This window comes from Ylistrum balloti, unplaced genomic scaffold, assembly GCF_031769215.1.
Source record: "Ylistrum balloti isolate Yb309-2 unplaced genomic scaffold, AGI_CSIRO_Ybal_v1 Utg370988, whole genome shotgun sequence".
Classification (NCBI taxonomy): Eukaryota; Metazoa; Mollusca; class Bivalvia; order Pectinida; family Pectinidae; genus Ylistrum; species Ylistrum balloti.
The window spans coordinates 488,396-508,014 of NW_026782553.1; the positions used below are offsets into that span (position 1 = coordinate 488,396).

Genomic DNA, 19,619 nt, shown 5'->3' on the forward strand with positions numbered 1-19,619 from the left:
GATTTATTCTTTAATGTTGATTTTATTTCCTGTAAAATATCTTAAACCGATTCCAGGTAGTGCTGACTGATCAATGTACCAGTAATTATAGGACCGGTAGACAAAGCCTTATTAGCAAGGCGTCATAGCCTATATAGCTATATAGAATTCATTGACTTTTGTTTAGACCTCCCGTCTTACAGAGTCGGGCAAAGAATAGATGAAAACCTAATGGGAGGTTTGATATAGGAAATGCTATGCGTGTATAGAAAATGCTTTTATTGAAATTTGATTCTGCGAGGAAATAATATTTGTTTAAGAAATTAATTTTATAATGCCATATTTGCCAAAATGCTCATATCATTTGAAATGTGAAAACAGGAGAAATAAAATCAGATCCACTGTACAGGAAATATTAATGCTTTATGCTTGAACATGATTTGCCAACATTCCTGTGGTATATTTCTGTGTTAGATATGAATACTTAATCTCACTGTTAGTATAGTTAACTAGATGTAGCTAGTCAGTTCTATAAAGTTAGTTACTTGCCTTCCTAATTATGTTACCTTTGACTTTCTTACAAAGGATGTTTACAAAGTTATATTTGTCCTTTATGAGTTATCATAGCTCTGTTGTTTAGTTATGTCTGATTTGATACACTACCCAGTGACAGACTTGGCCAATTATTTTGTCCAGTTTTTTGATACACTACCCAGCGACAGACTTGGATAATTATTTTGTCCAGTTTTTTGATACACTACCAAGTGACAGACTTGGTTAATTTCTTTGTTCAGTTTTTTGATACACTACCCAGTGACAGACTTGGTTAATTTCTTTGTCCAGTTTTTTGATACACTACCCAGCGACAGACTTGGTTAATTATTTTGTCCAGGTTTGACACTCTACCCGGCGACAGACTTGGATAATTATTTTGTTCAGATTTTTGACACTCTACCCAGCGACAGACTTGGTTAGTTATTTTGTTCAGTTTTTGACACTCTACCCAGTGACAGACTTGGTTAGTTATTTTGTTCAGTTTTTGACACTCTACCCAGCGACAGACTTGGTTAGTTATTTTGTTCAGTTTTTTGATGCACTACCCAACGACAGACTTGGTTAACAGTTTTGTTCAGTTTTTTGATACACTACCCAACGACAGACTTGGTTAATTATTTTGTCCAGGTTTGACACTTACCCGGCGACAGACTTGGATAATTATTTTGTTCAGATTTTTGACACTCTACCCAGCGACAGACTTGGTTAGTTATTTTGTTCAGTTTTTGACACTCAACCCAGCGACAGACTTGGTTAGTTATTTTGTTCAGTTTTTTGATACACTACCCAACGACAGACTTGGTTAACTGTTTTGTTCAGTTTTTTGATGCACTACCCAGTGACAGACTTGGTTAATTATTTTGTTCAGTTTTTTGACACTCTACCCAGCGACAGACTTGGTTAATTTCTTTGTCCTGGTTTGACACTCTACCCAGTGACATTTTTATACACTACACTGACAGACTTGGTTAGTTACTATCCATTACATTAGCATTACTTCGTTAGTAGACAAGGAAAGACAACTCTTATAAAAGATTGTTTGGCGAAATGCTAAAGAATTAATCAAGAATGTTTTTCTCAAAATAGTTTGTAAAAACTAAGGATGCGTTTAGAATTTTAGTGTTAATCGAAATATCAGCAAAATGAATGCATTGCTTTTGTTGAGTTGCTATGATAGGAAGGCTACAATGAAATGACTTTGATCATATATCTTCAGCATTATTATTACAATGTTTACTAGAGTGTTTATAAATGATCCACCCCCTAAAAACCATTGGATAACCCTAGATAAAGTCATTAACTGTAACCATGGTTGATAATAATTAGGATGATTTTTACCGAATGTGACTGATAATTTACATGTGATGGACCATCCAGGGTTGGTTGTAGAATTAAATATGACCTGTATAGTCTTTGTTATTGTATCCATAGAAACACTTTAAGTACGGTTAGTAATGATCCTTTCTTGGAAGTATTAAGTATAATGTAGAACTTGTTAGGTTGAAATTACTTACAGATATCCATATAAAAATATATATTCAAATTAGGTATGTTAATCCTCATTGGTCTATCCTCATATTGTAGGTGTGGCCTAAATACAATACTACTCCTCATTGGTCAGTCCCAGTATTGTATGTGTGGCCTATGAATATGTTACTTCTCATTGGTCGATCCTAGTGCCAATCACAGTATAAAATAAACGTTTGATTGTACACAAGTGTAATGAGTTGTGTTATTATTTTCATTTCGAAAGTATTTTTATTAAATCATAACCTATGACAATGATTGACATGCAAAATTGGTGAATAAAATGTACATGCATTGAGACAGTTGTGAAGGAATGAATCTACTTATTAAGTCAAGGCCCATCCATATACCATTCATGTTATTGCTAGTTCTTAACAAGTACTTGATCATTCTTAAATTTTATGTATAGATTCCCCTCGGTCCCAAGTAGTTCTCTATTGATTTGGGGAATTATCAGAAAAACAAAATGGTTGACAGGTGGATGTCTAGCATTTTGAAAGTGAAATTTTATTTTCGCAATTTCTTGGGAAGCACTGGATTGATCTTTCTCAAATTTCATATGCATATTCCCCTTGGTCCCTAGATGTGTCCTTTTGATTTTGGGACTGGTCAGAAAGACAAAATGGCCGATGGGCGACCATCTGGGAATGGACGATTAAAGATTGTTATTGCTTTTTGTTAAGAGGAATTTTCAAATTTCATCTAATTAAGAGCAAGACCAGAGAAAAGAACAGAAAAGTGGAGAAAAAATCCAACTTTTAAAGAACAAATCAGAATCAAACATAGTGGGCACCAAGATCCTTGTGTGATCTGTGTTAAAGCAGTTTCTTTATTGAGTATTTGAAAGGATATGCTTTCTATCATATTCATTTAAAGTAAAAATGTTTTATGAACAGTATTTTTTAACAATTCTGAAGCAGTGTTAGCACTTTTGCCGGATGGTCACACTAGTAAGCCATACATCATACTTATTTCTTGTAAAAATCAGGAAATCAAACGACTGCCTTTCTAGTGTAAGATGACAGAGCTATTGAGTATACCTTGCATTAACAGACTCTCCAGTGAAAACAAATAAGGTGTGAAATGATCATCGATACACCAGCTCCTTGACTGTTTTGTTAACATGTTAGGTTAATGTGGACCTGGATGTTATGTATTACAATAACTGTCCTATTGTCTTACACTGGACACTGGTAAAGCTTTTCACCATTTGTAACAAAATACACAAACACCAGTAATTTTCAGTATATTTCTGATTTATAATACATCATGTTTTCTATACAAATACTCAATGGACAATTACATTTTGTATAAAACAAGTATGCTCACACATCATAATTATCAAAACTGGATTGTTTACATGTCATATACATAAATAACTGACCATTGAACTGGTCACTTTTACTAGGGCAAGACAAATCCAGACTCTGCAAGTCTGAGGCCGACATCACAGGGACATTTCAATATATCACAGTCTGTTATTGTTACATAAAACAATGCTACATATATATATAAAACTGATGATAGAAAGACTACTTCCATTAAATACACATTTACATATGACAGTATTAGTGCCAGTTTATTTGTTCTTGTTGTTTCAAACACCTGTAACTTAAGTGATAAATTATACTAAAGTGACCATCAAGCATTATCAGATTACCAGTATCATAAGTGAGCTACATATGTAGGTCAATTTGAACACAGTATCGTAAGGAACCACATGACTCGATACAAACCAAATTGTCAAGTCCATACAGACTTCAAAGGTGACAGTACAGGTCACTTGATTTGTCTTAGCTAGAGGGAACTTCCATTAAGTCATGTGGTAAATTGTTTGGCTAGAGACCAAGAGGTTGCTTGTTCAAACAACTGCAGGAACAGAACTTTGATGGAGAGGTATACATGTAGAAGTCAAGATCACATGTTATCTTAACAGTCTTCATTTGGGTCAAGTAGTAAAGTGTTTAGAGAGTGAGAGGTCGCTAGTTCAAACCCCAGATGAAAATATTTTTATAACACTTTTTGACATACTTTTAAACCTAAAATGTTTATTCTAAATTTGAGACAGTTTTGGAGAATCAATTAATCATGTGTCATAACAAATTCATGTTTTTGATCTCATATAAGTGTCTAGCAGATCTACAACGTGATAAATTCACACAGTCAAGAAGGTTCTCAAACTTAATAGCCAACTGACCCAATCTATCGCTTCTGAAAATATCAATTTTCAATGCAATGTACTCGGGAGAAAAATTAAAATGTTATCGCAACAAACAAAAGTAAAAAATACAAAACCACCTAGTTTACACTAAACATAAAAAGACATAGTATGTCTTACAATATTATGTGATGTGTTTCAACTTAGTGTGAAATAAACATACCCATTGATGGTCGCAAAAAATTTGGTTTTAATTTGTGTTTTTTATTTGCTTTGGTTTGAAGATACTAAACTCATGAGGTGCATTAACTGGTTTTGAAGACTGTAGACTCCTGAGGTGTCTTGTTGACTTAAGATTGAAGACACTTAACTCATGAAGTGTCTTAAGTGGTTTTGAAGACAGTAGACTCCATGTCCCTCCGTGGTGGGTTAAGAGGTTTAACATTTGACATGATGTGTCGAGCATAGTCAGAATTATGTAACCCAGCATCCCGGAGCCTGTTTTCCAGTTTTATCCTTGGATCAGAGGTCACCTGTGCAGCAGAGGTTAAAAGTAAGTTTGCTTTTGTAATGAAGGTGACAGAAACAAATAGTTATACTAAACAATAAACAAACAAGAATCATTTCCATAAAAAATGTCTTATAGTGTATGGTAACAGGAAGAAAACAACCTCATCAATTACACATTTTCATGAAGCTCAAATTTTGTGGTTTTTTTTTAAAAAAAAAAACAAACAAACAAACAAACAAAATAATTCATGGATACCTGAATTCAAGGATAAATATAGATACCTAAATAAATACAATTATACTAATTTAACAGTCTGTGTAAATATATAGATTAAGAGTATCAAAAGTCAGATATCATGACCTGCTGACCACTTGGTCATTTAGAACATGTTGTTACATATTTTTACACTTGATTAAGATCATTTATTTACACAAAGTTGAAAGTCTGTTCTACCAGCCAAATATCTTGGCCTTGCATGTTCTCTTGTGATTTAGTTAAGTAATTTAACAGTTAAAGTTAAAGCTCGACAGATTTCTGATGATGTTAAAAGATGCATCATATAAGCTCACTTTCCCTTTAGTCAGGTGAGAAAAATGAGAACTAACCTGATTTGAAGTAAAAGAGTTGACCTCAAACAATGGTCTGTTGATGTTAATATCATCCTCCACTTCTTCATTAACATGAGCATCCCATGCCTAAACACACAAATATAAACATTCTGAAATTACATAATTCTCTTACTATTTCATTTTCAATAATACACAACTCTGTTTAATCCTTTACACACAATGCTTTTGACACTGATTTGATTTTAATCATCAAAATAGGAAATATCACTACAAATTCATGATTTCACAATGTATTGGTATAAAGAATTCCATGAAAGGGGAATAACCCATCTGTACCACTGACTAAATATTATGTGGAATTCAGACTAATATAGTACATAGGATAAATAAGACAATTATGATCAGCCTGTTATTGTTATTTTATTATTAATCAGGCAGAATGGTAGAACTTGACTAAGCCTTGATATTTTAATACATTCCAGATTGAGACATTTACAACATCTTAGATTGAAACTCACCTGTGTATTCTTCATTAAACGTTCTGGGTCACTCTCAGCTACCACTCTTACCTGGGTAATTAATAAAGGAGTTAACAGCAAAAAATCAAGTATTCAATATCCTAACTTTTATCATGTCTCTGGAACATATTAAAGGTCTCATGTCTCATACAGTTTGTTCCCTGTATGTGTTCAAGATCTATTGATCTCTGTCGAGGTGCCATATTTTGGCTAGTGGCAGAAAGATTGCCATGATAACGCCATGGCAGTTCATTAGTATATCAGGGAATAGATTGTGAAAATTACTATTATTTAACTAAAATGACATTGTATCCACATCATCATTCTGATGTATAACCAACAAGGGAGATAATTTATTTGAATAGAAAAATTCAGAAATTATAATAGTTGATAAACAATTTTCATGCAATTTTGACACAATTAAGTAGGCTAAACACAATCTATTACCCATATATGATAAAATATCAACCAATCTCAATCACAGGCTGATATTCTCTAACATCTCAATATCTGCTGCTTTGCCTCAAATAAGATTTTGTTACAGATTGTCAAAGCCATCTTCCATGTTGAGACAGATGATTGGCCTCAACATCTATAATAATGACATGTTAAAATATGTCGTTGAAATGTGATGAGGACAGTACAGTGATGATGATCTTTGTGACATATTCCGATTCACATTTCTCAAGTAAAGTTAGTACAATAACAGTAACGATTGGTGATATTCTAAAATCAGGGATCAACTTTGACTGAAATGTCAAAACTTGATCAAATCATTTATCACATGGTTTGGTTTCCTACATTTACTGGGTAGTTTTAAACACAATGTCTGTTGGTTTATTGATCTATTTAAATCACTTTGCCATTCAAAGATAAGTATGATAAATTTTGGATATGTACATTTGAAATCAACATAAACAACAATTTAGACAGAAAATCCATGCAGACACACATCTTAAGCCTTTTCATAAACATCAATCCACATCCTAAACTTAACCTATCAACAACTTGACTTGAAAGTGGGCGGAGCTTTTCTGTCATCATTGGTTAAAAACTAAGGAGCATTTGATTGGCTGAGAGCATGGGATGGAATGTTTTGAACATAACAGATCTTGGGTTTTGTTGATTTTCATAATCACAGCATTTTCGGGCTCAAATTGGATAGGGGATAGTATGTTTTTATGCATATACTGGAGATAATATGATACATTTAAGTGCTTATAAACCTACATTCTGCTGAGTTACCTGTACATAACGTTCTGTTGAGTTACCTGTACATAACATTCTGTTGAGTTTCCTGTACATAACGTTCTTTTAGGTTATCTGTATATAACGTTCTGTTGTGTTACCTGTACATAATGTTATGTTGAGTTACCTGTACATAACATTCTGTTGAGTTACCTGTACATAACATTCTGTTCTGTTACCTGTACATAACGTTATGTTGAGTTATCTGTACATAACGTTCTTTTAGGTTATCTGTATATAACGTTCTGTTGTGTTACCTGTACATAATGTTATGTTGAGTTACCTGTACATAACATTCTGTTGAGTTACCTGTACATAACATTCTGTTCTGTTACCTGTACATAACGTTATGTTGAGTTATCTGTATATAACGTTCTTTTAGGTTATCTGTATATAACGTTCTGTTGTGTTACCTGTACATAACGTTATGTTGAGTTACCTGTACATAACATTCTGTTGAGTTACCTGTACATAACATTCTGTTGTGTTACCTGTACATAATGTTATGTTGAGTTACCTGTACATAACATTCTATTGTGTTACCTGTACATAACATTCTGTTGTGTTACCTGTACATAACATTCTATTGAGTTACCTGTACATACATACAGCACTGTTTCAATCACCTGTATAACATTCTATTGAGTTACCTGTACATACATACAGCGCTGTGTCAATCACCTGTATGTAACATTTTATTTTTTTTCATACTCTGGTTAAAATTACCTGTAGCCGTAATGCTTCTAATCGCTCCTCTCTCTGTTTTTCTTCCTCTTCTTTATCCTCTTCCATCCTCTTCCTATCCTCAATCTTTCTCTGAATTTGTTCTTCTCTAAAATGGATCCTTCAATATCAAAAATATAACAAAATTAAGGAACGAGTATAGATTAGGGAATGAGTAAAAATTAAGGAAGGAGTACAAATTAAGGAATAAGTATTAATAAATTAAAAGTATAAATAAATTAATGAGTACAAATTCAGGAATGGGTATAAATCAAGAAATGGGTATAAATTAAGGAATGAGAACAAAATAAAGAGTGTATTTAGTCTTGTTGTTTTTTCAAACAACGAGTTGTTTCAGAATTTCATCCCAGTAAAGGGACCTTATACCTTTCAAGATCAAATTTAGCTTGTTCGGCCATGATTCTTTGTATCTCTTCCAACCTCTCTCTGTCCCTCTCCTCTTGCTTTTTACGAAACTGCATCTGCTCATCATGATATGCCGTTATCTGAAGTAATAGATACATCTTTTTATAAATAAAGTTAATAAATTTTTGAAACAGTTTTTTTCTCAAATTCCTATTTCAAATTAACAAATGACAGTTAGTGTACATGTATTAGAGCAAACATTTTCAGCCAACATCATGATTCAGGAGACCTCTTTGTAATGTCGCTACATAATAGTACATTCCAAAATCATAACTTATTCACTGATATAGACCCAAATGATTTTGTGTTTAGCAAAGAGTCCTTTTTCTTCCTTATGTTTCGTACATTTTGTATACTGTGAATCAACTTTTCTTTTTTTTCGACTACTAACATTTGCAATTACAGAAATATTACAAGTTCAAAGTGAATTACTTTCAGGAATTCTGAGCCATCATTGTAAAATTCAAAGTGCACAGTCTTTATTTAAACATCCTGGAAGTCTAAAATCTGGGTGCCAATTTGGCAACAACAGGTAAGTTACCGCAGGATATTTCAGCGGCATAGGTCAGAAGTGACCTGTTCGTAGAAAGGAATGACTTTTGACACCTTATTATATTGGCAAAATATCAAGAGGAATTTAACAGTCGTATTAATTTTTAAATTCAATAAAAAATATCTAGCATTATTGTTGAGATAGAAACATGGATGTGGAACACACTTATCTAAAAGCTTGCATAGTTTTGTATAAGGTGCCCAAGTCATAGTATTCAAAAACACTACAAAATTCCAGCCGAGTGTTTAACTTACAAAACAAGAATTTGAACATCTTTGAATAAAAAAATTTAAGAGAATACATCTTCCTTGACACCGAATTTAACCATAGAAACACATTATTCCTTTTTCCATTTGTTTGATTAAAGCCCCTACTTTTTCCATTTGTTTGATTAAAACCCTTACTTTTTCCTTTTGTTTAATTAAAGCCTCTACTTTTTCCTTTTGTTTGGTTAAAACCCCTACTTTTTCCTTTTGTTTGATTAAAACCTCTACTTTTTCCTTTTGTTTGATTAAAACCCTTACTTTTTCCTTTTCTATAGCTCTACGCTTTCTCTCCCGCTCTGCCTCCATCTTGTTGTAAATCTTCAGTTCCTCTTGCTGCCGCTCCAGCATATTCTGTTGGATCGTCAGGGCCTCCATTTTCTGACAGCGCCACTGATGTATCTGTGAATTATAAACCAGTACATACAAATGATCTCCAAGTTATTGAAATTCATTGATATGTTGTAAACACAACTTACAATAATTTGTAGACAAGTTGACAGTGAAGTCCACGAAAAACCAAGTTTGTATGCTCAAAGCTATCAAGTTCCCCTTCCTCAAATAAATTAATCAAGACAGAGCCAAAAGCCTTGGAAAAAGAAAAAGGAAAAACCTCTAGAAATCTGCTTTTTCAAGCAAAAAAGAAAAGAAATTCTTATAGCAGAACCAGTAGAAGATTAGAGTGTGACACTAAACTGAATGAATTTGGTGATTTCTCCTTTGCAATTCTTTGATCATTCATTGAACCACAGTGCCAAACATGCATCATTCTACAACTTTTGAAATTATATTTGTCTATTTATATCAGTGTTTCAAACAATGTAAGGTCTAATTTCCTGTCCACATTTGTATTACTTTAAACTGAAAAAGGATCTCCTAAAGTTCTAAACTTTTGACACAGTAGCAAGTATCTCTCTATATATCCAGTTGGAGGTAAAAAAAATTCTTCATCACAATAAGGAATATAAATCAGATAGAATGACCTCTGACCTTTTCGAACAGTGCCTGCTTCACTTGTTTTTGTTTACGAAGGTACTCAATCTTGACTTCCTCTAGTTCAGCTGCAATATCGGCCTCCATAAACACAGACTTTGCCTTGTATAGAAGTTCGTCTCTGGCCTTCTGCCAGGCTGCCAACAGCACTTGTTTCCGTTTACGGAAATACTTGTTGCTTTCACACCACTCTTCATGCATAACCTATGCAACACATGAAATTGAACACAACACATGCAGGTTGAGATAAATCATTTGTCTTATAGCTTCAATTAAGTTAACTTAATTTCAAAAATGTAAAAAATATTATATCTTACCAAATCTACAATATATGCCAGTATATCTATATTTTTCATGCCTTACAATTGATGGGGACAATTTTGAACCCTGAAATAAACTTATTTTTTTATTGATTATTAATAAAAACTGATTTAGTTACACTATCGATATCGAGACAAGTATAATGGTCTGGCATGTGTTGGTAAGGAGAAAAATCAGTACCAGTTGTGCACGGGACATTTTTGGTAGATGCCTTCGTAACCGATCAATAATAAGTTTACGTCTGTTTGCCATTTCATGGGAGTACTGTTCATAAACAATACAGAACAAAAAATGATCCTCCTCCGACCATCCACCATGTTTTCCGGAACTGAAATATTAAAATGATCATTGTACTGTAAAGGTGCTTAATTTGACACAAGCACATTTTCATGTTTTTAACAAGTTAGCACAATCAATATGTGAATTTTGTCTATACAAAGTAATTGCTATACATATCACACAGAAAATACAATTAGCAGAAATTATTGCAGCAAAAAACTTTTCAGTCAAAAAATAGGCTAAAATTGGTAGGTTTACCAGTGAAATACATAATTTTACAGTAATCTACCACCTGCTTGTTAGAGGATCTAAAATGATATCTAATATGAGTCTAAGGATTTTCTATTCTGCTGAGTCTCTGGACAGGTAAAATGAAGTCTTTATAATGAGTTACAGCAATTTCACAAAGAATGGACATAACTGTAAAATTCTCTTAATCACTGAAGAAAGATTATTTTGCAAGCATTGGTGTAAACAGTATTTGATTAATGTAAGATCTAAAGCATTTTAACTAGGATATTTATATACACTAACCTCGTTCAGGATATTTCTATACACTAACCTCGTTCAGGATATTTCTATACACTAACCTCGTTCAGGATATTTATATACACTAACCTCGTTCAGGATATTTATATACACTAACCTCGTTCAGGATATTTATATACACTAACCTCCTTCAGGACATCTATATACACTAACCTCGTTCAGGATATTTTGATACATTAACCTTGATAACCTGGATATTTCTAAACACTAACAATGTTTAGTGGGATGTTGTATGCACTAACCATGTTAAGCAGTTTATTTGAATACTGTACCCATGTCAAGCATGATATTTCTAAACACTTACCAAGTTAAGCGGGATATTTGTTTACACTTACCATGTTAAGCAGGATATTTCTATACATTCACCTCATGAACTTGCTTCACATATTGCTATTGAAAAATCTTAACAAGCTTACAGCATGAATATATGATATCAACTTATTTCTGATAACAAACCTAAGTATCAGAGAATGTTGATCCTCCAGGTAGTGTAATTTCTCTCTAAACACCTCATCCATGTGGATAAACTCTTGTAGAACATTGACCTTCAGATCATCATCTCTACATTCAAGGTCAAATGCTGCTTCTGGTATTCCCTGTTCTATATGAATGCTTGTATCCTGTTCCTCATGGATCATCTCACCAAGTTCACCTGTAAAACAAAGAAATCAATCGACAGAGTCACCATCAAATACTCAACTTTTTTATATAAAAATCTGTACAGTTTAGACTGGACACATGCAGCTAGATATATCTGTACAGTTTAGACTGGACACATGCAGCTAGATATATCTGTACAGTTTAGACTGGACACATGCAGCTAGATATATCTGTACAGTTTAGACTGGACACATGCAGCTCGATATATCTGTACAGTTTAGACTGGTCACACACAGCTAGATATATCTGTACAGTTTAGACTGGTCACACAAAGCTATATATATCTGTACAGTTTAGACTGGTCACACACAGCTAGATATATCTGTACAGTTTAGACTGGTCACACACAGCTAGATATATCTGTACAGTTTAGACTGGTCACACACAGCTAGATATATCTGTACAGTTTAGACTGGTCACACACAGCTAGATATATCTGTACAGTTTAGACTAGTCACACACAGCTAGATATATCTGTTCAGTTTAGACTGGTCACCTACATCTAGATATATCTGTACTGTTTAGACTGGTCACACACTGGAGATTTTCCATATCTGAGTTGGATACCGACCTATTCTTTCTCAAATACCTACCTAGTCCTAACTCACGCTCCAGACTTTGTTGTTCATACTGAAGCTTTTCCATGACTTGTTTCTGCTGTCCCTGGACTGATCTGATGGTCTCCTTTATTTCCTTGTGTTTCTGTACAATGTCAGGAGACCCCATTTTGAGGTCCGACATGTTTTCGTGCAGCCAAAACTGCAGGTCTTCCCTATTGTGTTATAGATTAAAGTATAATAGTAATATCATACAGTTCTTAAATTTTAAAACACTAATATCACAAGACAATAAATCGACACTTTCATTGTCTTGATCTTCATTCTAACCTATTGTTGATACTTCAGCAATTGTTTACTTAGTATCTTCACCAAATGATCAAATATATTCCACATGGTATACAAATATTTCAACCATAATTTTTAAAATTTTGACAATATTGAACATGAGTACTCTTTGTCTTGGTAATTTCTCAATGATTCTGGCTTCAATTTAGTCCCCAGAATCCTGAGATGTAATTCTAACAGATTATTTAAGCTTAAAGCAATGTTCCCTGTTGTGAAAATCTTACCGTAATTCCCATACAGGTTCTGCTGTCTGTGTTTTAAACTTTCCAAATTCCTGATCCAGGTGTGATTCATAGTCCTCAAAGTCCTGATACATACTGTTACATGGTCCTGCCTCTGTTACATGCTCTCGTCGATGTCTCTCAATCTCCCCTTGTAGTCGCTTTCTAAGACTGCTTAATCGGATAAACTCCTTTTGCCACACAAGTTTATGTTGTTTCATTAAATTATTTTCCTTGGTTTGTTTAGACATTTGTTCAATTTTTTTCACTTTGAGTAATGACTTGTGAGCCGAGAATTTTTTCTCTGCAGCCAGAAGTCTGAGTTTGTCATAGTCAACATCCTTGTACTTGTTGCTACGCACACCATTGTTGATTCTCATTACAATACGATCTGGAAAAAGAAACAATACCAATAATAATCTATTTGCTCGAAAGCAAAATAAATTTACTACATAACTCTTATCCTCTCATGTTGAAGTTGTTTAAATCGAAAAATAAAAACTTTATTTTTAGGAAGTTTATTTTGAACAGGTATGTGGTTTATTCATAGTACAATCACTTCATCATTTATAATCAATATTGTAGCCTGATTTATCCATGAAACAAGTGCCAATGAAAATGGATATTTGTGGAAAACCACAAAATTTAAGCCCCATGAAGATATGAGATTTTCACAGTACCATATATAATGCAATCTATTTTCAGTTCAAATCAAACTCCTTATAAAAAATAATGAAATATTTTAAATCTCTTCTCCGGTCACAGATGATAGAAATAATACTACCATTCTCATCTGAAGTGTACTGGGTGACAAAGTCCCTGGATGTATCAAAACCACGTTTTGGTGTCCCCATCTTGGTCTGTCTATTGACAAGTCTTCCTAATTATATGTCATATCAAATCAATCTGAAAAGACAACAACCAAAAAGGTTAAATTCAGATTTGTATGATTATATATAATATTCTTACCAATCATATTATGTTATATTGAATTCCATCAACATAAAAACAAGGCATTTCTAGAAGATAAAACTAAATCTAATTTAATTAGAACAAATTTCCATACTTGTTTAGTTTGACAGAAAAAATTATGAAATTCAATTTTAAATTTCAAAAGTTCTGTCAGTTTAATAAAATATTTTCTCTAGAATCAAAGCAGTGTGGTTGTAGAGAAATCTCATTTTCCACAGGCAATATTATATGGACAATAAGATTGAATGTACCCATATATTTGATATAAGCGACTCTTCACAAGATAATGAGATGAAGACCTATTAGATTTTGTCAAGAAATAAATGTACCTGTACAATGTATTTAAAATCTTAATAGCAAATAATACCAAACTATGCAATATCAATTTTGTTTGACAACAAATGTTACCAAATCAAGGTTTGAAAATGTTGATTCCCTTTACTGAATAACATTTAAGTTGTGATTTAACTTAGGTGAGAGACACTGTCAAAAACTCTTTGTAAAAAAAAACTAAAAAAAAAACTTTAAGTTAATTCATGCACAATTCAAGTATGGATGCATAAGAGATTTCACAATGTGTACATGTATAAGCTGGCACTGTCATTAACTACCAATAATAACCCCATAGTGAAATTATCTTCAGAATCCAAAGGTTACAATTAACATTCTAATTAGTTATTTCAAGATTGTAAATTATGAGGTAACACTTAAAAATTCAAGAATGAGTTGAGTGCTAACGAACTGTTACACTAATTGTACTGTAGTGAACAAGACTTAGACCACTTGATCAAATACTGCACCAGGGTATTTACTCATTAAGTGCACTGAGTCTTGTACACTTTCTTGTAATCTTGACTTTGTACACTGCTAGTTCAAAAAGGTGTAAATGTTTACCTGTACTTGTATATATTACCGTATATCGAATGTACCCATCTACAATGTATGTATATTGTTTATCATGACAGTCACCTATAGCAGACTTCGGTCAATGGGGATTTATTAGAACATAATGTGGATATAATGATGAAATTGAAATCAAGAAACTAAACGGATATAGATAAATATAAATATATATATATTATATGTGTGTGTGTGTGTGTGTGTGTGTGTGTGTGTGTGTGTGTGTGTGTGTGTGTGTGTGTGTGTGTGTGTGTGTGTGTGTGTGTGTGTGTGTGTGTGTTTTCTATATTCTGTAAGCCTAAACAACAGCTGAAACAATGTGTCCATTCAAAACAAATGCCTGGTGATTTATAGAGTTACAGAGAGATCTCCCATCCGTACACACGTACTTGTCACAGGGCTACAAACAACCAAAGTACAAATCTAACGTCCACTGGACAAGTGATACGCCATACATTAGTGTGTGGCTAAATGATGTATTGTCGACTGTAGATGCATAATTGGTTTTGTTTACAATCCATTGCCTGTACATGTGTAATGTAATTGTCATGCTTAACTGTTACAGTCATACAAATATATACTGTAACAGTATTAAATTGTGTGTCGATGGATCGATAATTGAATTTAATCTAAATTACTTTTAAGAAACAATTCTATACTAAATAAGACACCATACATAACCTAATATTATGAACATAAAAAATGTTTACCTTCCCTACCACAGTCGCCATTTTGGGTAAGTCTACTAACAAAACCAATAACACGAGTCTGTTTTCCGGATTTATTACCGCGGAAGTTCGAGTTATCTCTCTTAACGCTGTTCGGACAGCTTCAGACTTCTTACAGGTGGCTGTGTACAATCTGAAGTGCAGACGTCTGCGCATAAGGAGCTAAGGTAAGTATAGTATATCTAGGCTTTCTAAAGAAATTTGGATCATTTTGAATACATTTTGTTTTACATTCACAAATGAGATATACATACAGAACTAGTTTTTTTATTACCATTTTGTAGGATAGGCCAAACATTAATATTCTTGAACACTTGACAGTGCACGTGCTTTTTACTGACGATTTGTTGCTTCATTTTGTTTCACTCTCAACGTCTTTTTTATTTTAATCAATATTCCTTATTATTTTGAATACCAAACCACAGTTCTGGTAACATTTGTATCAATATACAAAACCAAAAGTATTTTGAAACAATGTGATAAATTTCAGTGCCATCAACAGATATGTATCATGTTACTAGTACTGTGCAGTGTTTAGATATACCGACAAATTGTTAAGCAAGCGGTCCCATTGGAACCTTGGCTCACACAATTGTTTATTTGTTGTTCAGAGTTTAGTTTTTTGTTTTATTTCGTTTTCCCCTCTTTTCTCTATGAAATTTTAAAACCTCTCCCAGCTTGAAAAGGCCTATACATATATATGTGTAATTGAAATATGCATTTAAAGAAAGTTTAACCATTGAAACTTCTTTACAAATCATGTGATCACATCATCAATTGTTGCAGAAGTAGCTATAACAAACTGTCAGTGTCAAATTTATGCAAGATGGCTGCCTCTCAGCAATTTTTGTTTGTTTTTCTAATTAACCTCAAAATTAGAAAGGTCACAACTAGGGATTAAGAGAAACTTGTTTATGAAATTTGAGAAAGATCCATTTAATACTTCCTGAGAAATTGCAAAAACAAATTTTCATTGTCAAATTTGTAGATGGCTGCCTTTTGCCATTCAATTTGTTTGTTTTTTTTTTTTAAATCTGACCAGTCTCAAAATCAACATGGCAAAACTAGGGATTAGGATATCCAGTACTTACTAAAAAATAGCATAACAAACTCTAAGCCATTTTGTTAACCTGATATGTCCTAAAATCAACAGGGCAAAAAAGTAAGGACCAAGGAGAATCTGTATATGAAAAAGATCCATTTTGTACTCCTCAAGAAAAACTGATAACTAGAACTGTTTTCATGTATGCTTGCAATTTGAATAGTTAAAACAGAGCAGGCCCATTTGACAAGATTATGGTCTCAGTCACTCATACAGATCTGAACAACAAATTCTCTGGTCTCTGACCATGCTCTGTATAATACACCTTTTTTTAAAGCTAAACTTTACCTATCCAATTATCAATGTATGCCCATCCTTTCCTGACTCTTGCTAGTGACTTCCACAGTTGAAGCCCAAAAACCCTTTTCACTTAATTTTGAAGGTTAGCAATGCATGCTACAAAGTTAAGATTTGAGACAAAATTGCCTTCAAAGGAATGCATGGAACACATTTTTTAGTCATTTGAGCAGCTTTTGAAGAATCTGCAAAGACAATGAGTTATATTGTAGTAGCTTACTGACATAAAGTATTGGGGAAAAATCCAAAACAAACAAACAAAATACTTTAACCCCAATTCTAAACCATAGGGGTTAAACTCTAGGGACACATAAACAATATCTTACCCTAATGGCTTGTAAATATTATAAGTATTGTTAAATGATAAAAAATAGTTGCTTTGGAAAAACAAATTCCTCTGAAGAATATAAATGTCTAGAGTTGGAATATTGTAACCGTAGCTTAATCAAATAAATGACACACCAGAATGACATTTGACCAGTAACTATACATAAATTGTTGTTACTTCCTGAATGTATAGAGAAAGGTCATTAAAATATAGGACATATATTGAAGGTCAAATTAAGATTTGTTTTTGTTCCAAACCTCTGTAACACATCTGATCAGACATTTATCATTTAGTTTTATTGTAACTGATGAGAAATATACATGGCTAAATGCACTGACAGGTCATATGACATTTGAAGTAATATATGGTTAACCTTTTCTCCCTTGGCAGGTATTTGAAATGATAAGACATAAATACACCAGTAAGGCTACTGGTTTGATCTAGGGACTGAAATTTTTTGCCATGTTGATATCAAAATATGAGAACATTTATCATTATCCTAGACGGTTTTGACATGATGTTCACGTTACACGGTGCTCTTTTCTGACCGATGATTTGACAACTTTAACATTTTCACATCATTCTGTTTGTTAATATTTGTGAGAGAAAAACAAATCCCAGACAGAAATATTGATTTAAAAAGAGCATGACTTTGTTTGTTTCCCTAATAGCTGCAAGATTCTCAGATAGTGATCTGTTTCCAACACAAAGTTCCTGTGTTGTGAAAAAGGTTGGTTAGCCTACTGCTCATACATGTATTTGTACATTTATTATATAATTCTCAAAGAAAAGCCATGAAAGCTATTATAGTTCTTTTGGCAGGAAGTACCAAAAGGCAACCAGAAAGGTAATTTTAACCTTTAATTTATTTCCTTCCTTCTGGTCTTGAAAAGGAAACTTATGAAATTTGAACAACTTGACAATGGTACCCTTTAAATCAAAAGGAGAAATTTTTAATGTAGTCACTCTATACATGTTGAATCAAGCTAACCACACTTTAGATTGATGTTAATATTTCATACTGTGCAGTATTACATGATTACATTGTGACATAAGTGGTTAATTGAAGAAAAAAGTGGCTGAGATCATATTTATGTCAAGTACTGACGCCTTCTATACCAGAAGTAAGATCTCCATCTCCATGATGGTGAGACATTCGTCACGGAGACCTATGCAGTCCCACTGAGTGGACAGAACTAGTATATATAGCTCAACTATATTATATATTATAGACATTCTGGTCAGAGTAATTCGGTTTCCTAAAATTTAAATTCTAAAAGAAATTTTGAAATATAACACAATTACAAAGTTGTTTGTGTTGGGGAGCTTTCAAGATAAGAACTTTTTCCAGATGTGCTGTAAAGTTGAGTTAGACTGAGTTATTTATAAACTGGTGCCTTTGACGATTTTTGATCGGACTCCGATATGTCTGATATCTGTTAACTCACTCAGGGTCATAATATTAGACTTCAATCAAGGTTCACATTTGAGTATAATGAGTTCAAGTGACGATAAATTGTGAGTTCAAATAATGCCATTTTTTGTATTTTGATCTCAATGCTTTACATTGTTGCAGGGGAAGTTTACTAGTGAGAAAACATACCAGAACTGTAACAAAGATTAGGATTTTTTTCTATTTGTCCAAATTGCATCACTCCTTGCCACAGAAAATTATTCATCAACGGTTATTAAATAGGATTTAGATATACTCTAGCTTACAGCAAAATACTTGGGAGTTATTAAAAAGTTGTGAGCTTCAGTCTCTCACAGAAAAAGCAAGACATTTGAATTTTTACTTTTTTTTTTTTTTTACATAGTCCCTTTCCAACTCCACACATTTATAGCCAGTCAATAGAAATCTATTTCTCTCATTTCCACTTGTGTAAGATAGGCCTGTCCAGGGCAATAAACATGGTCATGATAGATGTTTATTACACAGGCGCCTGTGTAATAAAGCCTTGCGCGCGGAATAATTCATAGTTTTTTCCCGCGCACTCATCGACTATGTCCTCGTCAACCGCTTCATCCACAAACATGCATAGTCGATTGGAGTCATTGTTTGCAGGCTCGTATTTACAAAATTGTTCTATAAATATCAACATCACCAACCCTGGGACTCAGCCTTTCCGCCGTCGTCCACGGTGGAATGAAAGTGACAGTGACTAACTTTCCTCCTGTTGGTGTGGCGCGAAATGTGTGACGTAAGTGACGTCATCTCACAAGCAAACCGAGAATTCCATTCATAAATGTGTAAGATTTGTAAGATTACTGTTGACAGTGAAGTAGTATTAATAACTTGACCAACATGTTCAAAGATGTAAAAAGTGTTTATGA

General features: G+C 33.3%; 1 protein-coding gene across 1 annotated transcript; it reads right to left on the reverse strand.

The window, feature by feature from the left end:
• Positions 1–4,602: 4,602 nt before the first annotated feature.
• Positions 4,603–13,812, reverse strand: LOC132559878 (coiled-coil domain-containing protein 148-like). The gene is made up of 12 exons (XM_060224509.1): positions 13,743–13,812; positions 12,962–13,349; positions 12,426–12,604; positions 11,629–11,824; positions 10,525–10,672; positions 10,021–10,227; positions 9,292–9,432; positions 8,176–8,294; positions 7,792–7,909; positions 5,818–5,868; positions 5,336–5,425; positions 4,603–4,752 (listed from the first exon to the last, which is right to left on the reverse strand). Exons 1-12 carry the CDS (start codon positions 13,810–13,812, stop codon positions 4,603–4,605), a joined length of 1,857 nt encoding a protein of 618 aa, XP_060080492.1.
• Positions 13,813–19,619: the final 5,807 nt, after the last annotated feature.

What these genes read in the sequence shown, in the direction of transcription:
- LOC132559878 (XM_060224509.1), bottom strand. Translation starts at nt 13,812, where the DNA reads ATGGGGACACCAAAACGTGGTTTTGATACATCCAGGGACTTTGTCACC. An exon ending in GTTTAATGAAGAATACACAG is followed by an intron (nt 5,426 to 5,817) that starts GTGAGTTTCAAT and finishes TTGTGTGTTTAG; the next exon opens with GCATGGGATGCTCATGTTAA. An exon ending in ACTCTTTTACTTCAAATCAG is followed by an intron (nt 4,753 to 5,335) that starts GTTAGTTCTCAT and finishes TCTGCTGCACAG; the next exon opens with GTGACCTCTGATCCAAGGAT.